At 38.0% G+C, this 10877-nt stretch overlaps 1 protein-coding gene across 4 annotated transcripts in view; it reads left to right on the top strand.

The window, feature by feature from the left end:
* LOC147024263 (G2/mitotic-specific cyclin-B3-like) overlaps window positions 1–9918 on the top strand; it is a 57588-nt gene extending 47670 nt beyond the window's left edge. For all 4 annotated transcript variants that reach the window (XM_085884035.1, XM_085884033.1, XM_085884036.1 and 1 more), the window contains exons 9-12: window positions 1278–1433; window positions 5053–5205; window positions 6191–6318; window positions 9498–9918. In XM_085884035.1, coding sequence (XP_085740161.1) covers window positions 1278–1433; window positions 5053–5205; window positions 6191–6318; window positions 9498–9564 — 504 coding nt within the window. In that variant the 3' untranslated portion in view covers window positions 9565–9918. The remainder of the gene's footprint in view (window positions 1–1277; window positions 1434–5052; window positions 5206–6190; window positions 6319–9497) is intronic.
* The last annotated feature ends 959 nt before the right edge of the window (window positions 9919–10877 follow it).

Here is a 10877-nt window from a genome sequence, read left to right on the forward strand (position 1 = left end):
ATACCTCAATTATCATGTGATTCAGCTTGTTGGACACAGCTACAGCAACCCCTTAGTATGGTAACCATCAGAGTGATCAGACCATGAGTAGGTATAACCACCTGCTATGATCTCACCACTGTCTGGTCTGTGAACCTTAGAGAGTGCTGTAATACCGATGTCCAAAAGCTGGAGTTCAGGTGATAGCAGAGACAGGTGACCATCCTCTCAGAGGGAAAGGACATACCAGACACCCACCTGAAGGGACCGCCGTCTGGTGTACGACTCCTCAGCACCACCCAGACACACTTCACCACCGCAATCCGCTTGAGGAATGTCACCACATGGTTTTTCTCCTTTTTGTTTTGCTGCCTTTTATCCCCCAAAAAATTGTCCTTCCCCTCCCCCCCCCAAAAAAAACCAAAAAATCATTTTTTTTTTTCCTCTCCATAATGTGATCCCATTCTGCCTTCCACCTGTATTGTACTTTTTGTACTTCATTCTTTGTCTCTCCCTTTTCTCAATACCTCCAAACTGAATCTTCATTGAAGTAAACATTTTTTCCTTCTTCCTTCTTTAAAAACTTTGTGAAAATAATAATACTTCACTTTCCACGTCTTCTTCTCCATCACGATCCATTCCTCCTCTTCTCACAGAGCATGGTTTACAAACCCGTCTCTCACCGAAGCGCTTGGTCCATCAACCTTCTTCCCGTGCCTTCAACAACAACAAAAAATCTTTCCACTCATCCCATGATCTTTATCTCTGTGTATCCAATTTGGAAATCCTAAGAAATCCAGTTTGCAGAGGCTATCTGTCCCCAACAAGCAAATCCCTTTCACGTTATTTTACGGTGTGAAACCCATGTGTCAGAACTCCCCCCCCCCCCCCGATCACCCGTCTCCGCCAAGCCCACGTCCTTCCCACTCCCACCCCTTCTGTGTACCCCCTCTTCCGCATCCCTCTACTTCATGTCCCCTCTTTCTGCAAACCCTGTTCACCAATTCCCTCAAATCTTCCCCCTTGCCCTACCCCTTCAATATAAAAAGAGCTTTATAAGTTCCTTCTTTTTTCTTTTCTTTTTTTTTTCATCTTTGCAGCCCTTTACCCCGAGTGGCTTTTTTCCTTGTATGGTGGAAAATCCAGATGAAAAAAAAATGATTTGTTTCAAATGCAAACTGATGGACTTTATCAAGCTTTTTGCAGATAAATAATCTAAAACCGAAGCTTCTTCCTGTTCAAGTCTCAAAGTGATGTAATAAGTGCAAAGGATTGATTGTGGCAATTTGCTTTTTCAGGAACGTGTTGCGCCAACTGTGGCCGACTTCCTTTTCATCGCCAATGATTCTTTTGAGTCTGAAGAGCTTCTCTCAGCCGAGTGTTCTCTCCTCTTTACACTTTCTTTTGAGATCAACCTGCCTTGTCCTTACCGCTTTTTACGGCGTTTTGCAAAGGCAAGTTTCGGACGGCATTTTACAAGGTTGTCTGCGAAGGACTGAAATTTACCCATTATTTAGTATAAAAATAAAAAAATCAAATTCAACTTTGAACGATTTTGCAGTTGGAGGAAGATGTTTAGCCAAGTGGTGCTATAATGTTCGGATACCACATATGGAGTGGGGAGCATGGATGATCCATGTTTTTAAGTTGTTTATTTATTTTTATTTTTGGGTATAGTAAACCCTCATACAACGTGGGGGTTCAGTTTCTGGAAGCTTAAGCTGTTCAAAATCTGTTTTGCGCAAGCTTAAGACCATGTGGGATAAATCGGGATAAGGGAACGTGACTGCAGAATATAACACCAGGACAAATATTTTATAGGTTTTTAATGTTTGTTTGTTTGTTTGTTTTTCTTTGTTTCTTTATTTCTTTATTTGTTTCTTTATTTCTTTAGTTCTTTATTGCTTTATTTCTTTAGTTCTTTATTGCTTTAGTTCTTTATTTCTTTAGTTCTTTATTTATTCAGTTCTTTAGTTCTTTATTTGTTTCTTTAGTTCTTTAATTATTTATTTCTTTAGTTCTTTATTTCTTTAGTTATTTAGTTCTTTATTTCTTTTGTTTAGTTCTTTATTTCTTTAGTTATTTAGTTTTTTTTTATTTCTTTAGTTATTTATTTGTTTCTTTATTTGTTTATTTGTTTCTTTAGTTCTTTATTTGTTTCTTTATTTCTTTATTTCGTTATTTCTTTAGTTCTTTATTTCTTTAGTTCTTTATTTCTTTAGTTCTTTAGTTCTTTATTTGTTTCTTTAGTTCTTTAATTATTTATTTATTTAGTTCTTTAGTTATTTCGTTTTTTATTTCTTTATTTCTTTAGTTATTTATTTGTTTCTTTATTTGTTTATTTGTTTCTTTAGTTCTTTACTTCTTTATTTCTTTAGTTCTTTATTTATTTCTTTATTTCGTTATTTCTTTAGTTCTTTAGTTCTTTATTGCTTTAGTTCTTTATTTCTTTAGTTATTTAGTTCTTTATTTCTTTAGTTATTTAGTTCTCTATTTCTTTAGTTCTTTAGTTATTTATTTGTTTCTTTAGTTCTTTACTTCTTTACTTATTTAGTTCTTTATTTCTTTAGTTATTTAGTTTTTTATTTCTTTAGTTCTTTATTTCTTTAGTTCTTTATTTGTTTCTTTAGTTCTTTATTTCTTTAGTTCTTCATTCCTTTAGTTCTTTGTTTCTTTAGTTCTTTATTTCTTTAGTTCTTTATTGCTTTAGTTCTTTATTTCTTTAGTTCTTTATTGCTTTAGTTCTTTATTTGTTTCTTTAGTTCTTTATTTCTTTAATTCTTTAGTTCTTTATTTGTTTCTTTATTTGTTTCTTTACTTCTTTATTTCATTAGTTCTTTATTTCTTTAGTTCTTTATTTAGTTATTTCTTTCGTTCTTTATTTCTTTACTTATTTAGTTCTTTATTTATTTAGTTATTTAGTTATTTATTTCTTTAGTTATTTATTTCTTTAGTTATTTAGTTCTTCATTTCTTTAGTTATTTTGTTCTTTATTTCTTTTGTTCTTTATTTATTTCTTTAGTTCTTTAGTTCTTTATTTCTTTAATTATTTAGCTATTTATTTCTTTATTTCTTTCATTATTTATTTATTTTCTTCATGTGTTGATAAAAAAAAAACTCAGAGGGAATACCTGTACAGTACATATTCATCGTCGTCTTCATCTTGCAGGACAAGGGTTTACTGTAAGAGTATTGACATAACTGTTTTTCTTTTCTAAAATAATCTTTTTACTTTATTCCCCCCCCCTCCCTTTTTGGGAAAAGAAAAGGAAAGCCCTTTGTACCCATTATTTGGGAATGCAAATTAATTGTCACATACCCTGCATCACTTTCAATTATATCAGCAGCTATTATTTTAAAAATATGTTTGTACTTTTAAGATTGAATAATATTGGGGCCATCTGTATACTGTATAGGCAAAAAAGTGTGGCGTTGGCAGTGGGATTAAATTCAGGAAAGAAAGATGGAAAGACTTTGGAGATGGGAGGGTTGTTCTCATGCATCGTGTGGAGAACCGTGGTGGGAGTGGAAAGGAAGACTGATGAATTCTCATGACTGAAAATGATATAATTTTGTGGACCAACCATCTGATTGGGTACATCATTGGTTTTGTTCAGTTAAAATGGTGATTCTGATTCTTAGCAAATGGATGTTTATCTTGACTTTAAAATGATCTTGCACTCGCTCCATTACCATAAATGTTTTTACCAAATATGGAGATGCATACGTAAGGTATCCACTCCGCAAAATGTTTGAAACTCCTCAACTGTGTAACTAAAGTCTTATTTAAATGAATTAATTATTCCAAAAAACTGTGGTTTCGACCTTTGATAACTTTTGTACAATTGTGACTGTAAACTTAAAGCTCTTATGAATGTATTACAGAAAATTCAACAAAAATAAAATTCAGAAAAACCACACACAACAAATATGACTTAATATGACCATTGACCAAGAATGGCTCTTATCTGTATGACGTCATTTTGGATTTTTTTTAAATGCCTCTGCTGACAGTCACCTGAGGCATTATGTTTTTGGGTTGTCCATCTGCCCGTGTGTCCATGATAGGTTTTCGTTACCACGATAACTTAAGAACGGCTCAAGTGATCCAAGTCAACCTTGGTAGAAGTACGAATAATGATGTAAAGAAAAACTGATTAGATTATGGGGTCAAGAGGGCAATGTTTAAATGTCAGAGGTCCCGTTAGGTAAAAATTCATTGCTGTGCTAACTTGTGAACCAGTGATGGAATTTTGCCCAAACTTATTACACGTATATATTAAGATGCAAAGATGAACTGACTAGATTCTGGCATCAAGAGGTCAAAGGTCAGAGGTCATGTTAGGTGAAAATGTGACAACAGCTGAAGGGATTTAAATCAAACTTGGTACATGTACGTAGAAGGATGTAATAATGTTGGCGGGGGCATATTGGTTGAAGAGTGTCGTTCTAGTTTGTTGTTATTATTATTAATATTTTATTTTATTTTTTTGGTCACCTCACAGTGGGGAAATCCACAATATAAGTGCATGCTTACTCGGGATGATTTAGCAGAATGCTGTACACCCAATTGTGAGGGGGCTACTGTGCACGACAATACTGTACCACAAAGGCAGCAAACAATGACTTCAGCTAAAATATCATTGAAGCCAGGAGGGTGTTTCGTACAATGGGAAGTGATTGGAACAACGAGATGCTGAGTGTAGCTGAACGGATATTTAAGTTAACTCTGTAAAACAACGTGAAGAGACTTGATTGCGATTCGTTTGAATGCAGCTTTGAGTAAATTGGTCCAATTATGACGTTTTTCTTGTGTCGAGCATTCTGTCGAGACGAGACGTGGCCCACTGTCATGTGAATAATATTATAAATATAATAGATGGGTGTCAGGTGATGTTGGTGGACTAATGCAGACAGTCCTATTCATCGAAAGAAGCGTTCACTGGACACACATTGATCAGCCATGACGATTACAGTGACAGCATGGTTTGAGGAAGAGAGGTGGGGATGTTACTATATGCACTTGATTATCAATCTTTTGTGTGTACTATCATTGTTGTATTGATGTTGCAGTGTGGCCGCTGTGATTTCCGCACTCTAACACTGGCACGGTTTGTGTGTGAGCTGTCTCTCACTGATTCAAGCTTTGTGGGAGAGAAGCCATCACGCCTTGCTGCAGGATGCCTCCTCCTTTCACGACTTATGCTACACCTAAAACCTCCATGGGTACTGCTTCATCACTATGTTTGATTTTCTTTTAAACTTCATTCTCACTGTAGTTACCCCAAAAACAAATGTCACTTAATTTTCTATATGGATCTCACACCCCCCTCCTAATGCTGGACCTCACACCCCTCCCCTAATGCTGGACCTCACACTGCTCCCCTAATGCTGGACCTCCCTCCCCACCCCCCCCATGCTTGTGCCAGGCCTCACTTCTTCACCCCCCCCCACTTCGTGCTTGTGCCAGGCCTCGCTTCTTCATCCCCCCACTTCGTGCTTGTGCCAGGCCTCACTTCTTCACCCCCCCCCACTTCGTGCTTGTGCCGAGCCTCGCTTCTTCATCCCCCCACTTCGTGCTTGTGCCAGGCCTCACTTCTTCACCCCCCCACTTCGTGCTCGTGCCGGGCCTCGCTTCTTCACCCCCACTTCGTGCTCGTGCCGGGCCTCGCTTCTTCACCCCCCCCCCACTTCGTGCTCGTGCCGAGCCTCGCTTCTTCATCCCCCCACTTCGTGCTCGTGCCGGGCCTCGCTTCTTCATCCCCCCCCACTTCGTGCTCGTGCCGAGCCTCGCTTCTTCATCCCCCCGCACTTCGTGCTCGTGCCGAGCCTCACTTCTTCACCCCCCACTTCTTCACCCCCCCCCACTTCGTGCTCGTGCCGGGCCTCGCTTCTTCACCCACCCCCCCACTTCGTGCTCGTGCCGGGCCTCGCTTCTTCACCCCCCACTTCGTGCTCGTGCCGAGCCTCGCTTCTTCACCCCCCACTTCGTGCTCGTGCCGGGCCTCACTTCTTCACCCCCCACTTCGTGCTCGTGCCGAGCCTCGCTTCTTCATCCCCCCACTTCGTGCTTGTGCCAGGCTTCGCTTCTTCACCCCCCCCCTTCTTCACCCTCTTCTTCGCATTCCTCCCAAGGACCTTTCACCCACCTTCACTCTTCCCCCATTCCCCCACCCTCCATTATTTCCCCATCTCTTGCCTTATTTTGCAGTCTCGAACAGTGCAGCATTATTGTGGATATAATCGTGAGGTTCTGACTTCGCTATTGCCGCGGCTAAATACACTTGTGAGGGGCAGCCAAAGGAAGCCTTCTTCCATTCGTCAGAAGTATTCACACAGGTCAGGAGTAAATGGTGTAATGAATTGCCTGTGGAAGTTATCAGATAATGTATGGTTCAAATATCATACAGTAGCAGATTACCCACCCTCTGGGTGGGTGGAAATTGCACATTACTTCCTGAAAATATTTAAAAATGAAGTATAGTCTGTATGTTGCAAGAAGAATCCAGATGTTTGTGTGGTGTGCGTCTTGGGATTGTAGAGGGGGTCTAAAGGTCATCTACATCCCCTACATCCAATAGTTGTAAGGGGTATTTAAGGTCTAAACTCAAAAGGAATATAAAATGCTATTCGACTTTTTGGTTTTTGATATTTTATGGTGTCGGCATTGAAATGTTGGTTGCTTGTGGGAGGAAAATGAGGGAGAGATTATTCCAGTTTGGCTCATACATGCGTCATAGTTGCCCATTCTATCTATCAATGGTCCTTGGTCTCAGAGTAGTTACCAGACAAGGTGATGGGACTGGTCTGCCACGATTGAGAAAATAGAAGGGGACTCGGCAGAGTGCGTACCTCCGCCATGTAATGCCTGATCCATGAGAACATATCGGGCCCAATACATTTTTGAAATATCATGCTATGAGCTATAGAGTACGAAATCGTTTTTGGACCTAAACCAAATGGCCAAAAGTATGCGGACACCCCTTCTAATTGGTGGATTCGGTTATTTCAGCCACACCCATTGCTGGCAGGTGTATAAAATCGATTTCAAATCAATCGGATGAAAATTGAGGATTTTAGAAATACCACCCAGTTTGTTGACTTTGGGCCTATGTGGACCTAAAAAATAATTGGCGAGTTGAATTCAGTGACCTGAAATATAAATCCTCTTCAAATTTCAAGTCAATCGGATGAAAATTGAGGATTTTAGAAACCTCACCTAAGTTGTTGACCTTTTGCCCTCAAAAACAATAGGCTTCTTTCTTTTGACAACCTCCACCATGTGGAGATGAGTTTAAAATTGCAACCTGTAGGTGACAAATAGATAGACAGACAGAATAACAAAAACGACCAACCAAAATACTTGAAAATATCTTCAATTTTGTAAGTAAAAAAAACCCCCAATTTAAATGGTGTGGGTGGACAAAAAAAAATGGCAAACTAAGAATTGTTATTGTTTCACATTGTTTGCATTAGCTCATGTCTCAAAATGTGTATTTACAGTTATCACTTTTTGTTTGTTTGTTTGTTTATTTAATCTTTACCTCTGCCAACGAAGGTGGTGGAGGTTATGTTTTCACCCCTTTCTGTCTGTCTGTTACTTGTCGATTAAAATTATTTTTGCCAAGTATGTTGGTCTGTGGCATTTGTTTGTCACATGATTTTTGGCCACAGTTTTCGAGCAATCATTAAAAAAAAAGTTTTGTGTGTGTAAGGTGACCAGCCAAGGACAGCAACGCTAAATTTTGGTGAAGATCCGAATCCAAATCCGGATCTGAGAATTTTTAAAGTGATTCTTCACCATTGAGAGATTGGGCCAAAAACGATATATAGCACAAATTCTCAAAAGGTTATGGACTGATTCACATGAAACTTGGTAGACAGGTTGGGAGTTCCACGAGGAAGAATTAATTCAATTTCGGTGAAGATGCGAATCCAGATCTGGATACGAGAATTATTTAATTTTTCACGAATTCTTCACCATTGAGAGATGGGGCTAAAAATGATATTGCATGATATCTTAAAAAGTTGAGGACATATTCGGATGAAACTTGGTGGACAGGTTGGGTGTGTGACAAGGACGAATTGTTTCGATTTCGGTGAAGATCTGAATCTGTATCCGGATTCCAGAATTTTTAGGGTGATTCTTCACCATTGAGAGATGGGGCCAAAATCTATGTATAACATGTTATCTCTAAAAGTTGTGGACGACTTGTGACAAAACGAGGTGGAAGAGTTGGTTAGGTGACAAGAACAAGCCGATTTGATTTTGGTTCAGGTCCGGAATCAGATCTGACGTCTCATTGGCATACAAAATGTAAACTATTCAGCCTGGCGGAGATATGTTCTCTTCGGAGTGCCGTTCCGTTTCACCAAGTTGTCACTCGATGAGTGATTTTTCATCACTTGCAAAATCAAAGATTTTTCAAGTATATTGGTCAGTCTGTTTTGTTATTCTGTCTTTGTTTGTCTGTCTGTCTGTCTGTCTGTCTGTTTGTCGCCTACAGGTCACAATTTTAAACCGATCTTCACGAAACTTCACCACATGGTAGAATGTCACAAGGAAGAAGCCTATTGTTATTGAGGTCAAAAGGTCAACACAGGCCGAAGGTCATGAACTTGGATGGTATTTCTAAAATCCTCAATTTTCATCTGATTGACAAAATTTGAAGAGGATTTATATTTCAGGTCACTGAATTCAACCAACCAATTATTTGTAAGGTCAACATCGGCCCAAGGTCAACAATTGAGGTGGTATTTCTAAAATCCTCAATTTTCATCCCATTGACTTGAAATTTGAAGATTATATATATTTCAGGTCACTGATTTCAACCACCAATTATTTTGCAGGTCCACATTGGCCAAAAGGTCAACATAGGCCGAAGTTCTAAAATTGTCAATTTTCATCCGATTAACTTGAAATTTGAAGAGGAGTTCCATATTTGGTCATTGAATTCAACCACCAATTATTTTTGAGGTCAAATTTGTTTTATGGATTTTGCAAGTATCGTGCTCTACACATAGTCTTCTTATTGCTTGTTTGTGTGCAGGATATCTCAAAAAGTTGTGGACAGATTCAGATGAAAATTGGTGGGCATGTTGGGTGTGTGTTGAGGAGAAATTGCTTCTATTTTGGTGAAGATCCAAATATGGATCTGGACATGAGAATTATTTAATTTTTAAAGTGATTCTTCACCATTGAGAAATCGGCCCAAAAACGATATAGCACTGTTTTGCATGATATTTAAAAAATGTATTTTACCCGAAATGTTCTCGTGGATCAGGCATTACGTGGCCGAGGTATGCGCTCGACCGAGTGACCTTCTGGTTGCATATGTATTTTTCTATGTTTGTATATAGTGGTGTAATATCTTAATTGGTTTTGTTTAAAACATTTGTGCAAAAATGACAAACTTTTATTTCAAGTGATATTCACTCACTTAATTTGACCTACATTTCTTTAACTTTATCATTGATTTAAAAACTTGTACTAAAAAAGTTTTTTTTTTTCTTTCCAGCGTCTTTCTCGAAGTTGCAAACACCCCCCTCCTCGACGATTCAGAGTTCGTCAGTTGTGAGGCGTAACCAAAATTGGTATCGCAATGAATTCTGCCAACAGGACCATCTACAGATGTTGAAGCTGCCATTCTGTACAAACCTTTTCTGGCCTTGTCTTAATCATTGTATATAGATTTATTCACGTCTTTGTATAACTCGTCTTTTTTAAAAAGTTATTTTATTTGGTTTTATTCTCACTTATTTACCTTGCACACACTACCCCTCCATGCAAATTGGAAAATGCAATAATGTTTTTATTTTTACTTTGAACGTCAAGTTTAAACCTTCAGGCAGGGTGAAATTCAAGAGAGAATGAAGTCATATTTTTTTGAACATTTTACATGTTTCATTTACATCCGTAATAAATGCCCTGCCACTTTTTATGGTATTTTTTTTCTTCTTCTATCAGCAACTTTTCAAGATAGCATTTCGTACAGGTGAGTTTCATTTTAGGGAACTCTTACAGACTTGGATCATTGACATTCCTCCTTTTGTTTTGTGTAATGATGCACATTTTCTGTTTATTTTGCATGTAAAGTCTAGATTCTTTGAATAGCATTCATAAAGTGATTGAGGAAAGGAAGGCAATGTGTAATCAGGTGGATGTAACCAGTAAAGGAATGAATGATGAATAGGAAGAGAGGAAAGGAAGGCAATGTGTAATCAGGTGGATGTAACCAGTAAAGGAATGAATGATGAATAGGAAGAGAGGAACATTTGCAAATGTTGTATGAAAACAGTCAATTGTGATGAAGTTTGTGGAATGTAAGGGTCCAATGGTGGTGTTAGACACAGATGTCTTGACGCTGCTGTTTTGCACTTTGAGCAGAAACTCGTCATAGTAAGCTCTGTCAAGAGAGATTAAAAAAAAATGAGCCTTAAATTCTTGGATCTATGTCAATCCTGAAAAACTGTTAAATGGTCATCTTCAGCATGGTTACATGGTGACCAGAGCTTGCGGCATTGCCCACACCACTCTCCCTCGCCTTCCTCTCTTCCATGTTGAGTAGGAAGGTGACTTTTATGTGCCTCAAACATTTTTTTTCTTCATTATCATGCGTTGAATAGCCAATAAAATACTTGTTTCTGGTTGAAAGGCCAGAATAATTGTGGTTGGTAAATACAAATATATATACTTTCATTTTTGAATTCTGTTCCATCAGAAGTTCGAATGTAAAAGTGATTTTAAAAAATAATAATAAACAACAGATTTTGCTTAATTAAAAAAAAAATCTGAATATGTCACTCGATAGAAAAAAAAATTCAGTTTACTTGAGAGGAAAATGTTGAAATTTGTGACTAAATAAAATGGATTTCAATCTGCTAAAAGTCTTAAGTCC

The sequence above is a fragment of the Eptatretus burgeri genome, chromosome 6 (assembly GCF_056783735.1).
Source record: "Eptatretus burgeri isolate ZD-2024b chromosome 6, Ebu_testis_v1, whole genome shotgun sequence".
In the NCBI taxonomy this organism is placed as follows: Eukaryota; Metazoa; Chordata; class Myxini; order Myxiniformes; family Myxinidae; genus Eptatretus; species Eptatretus burgeri.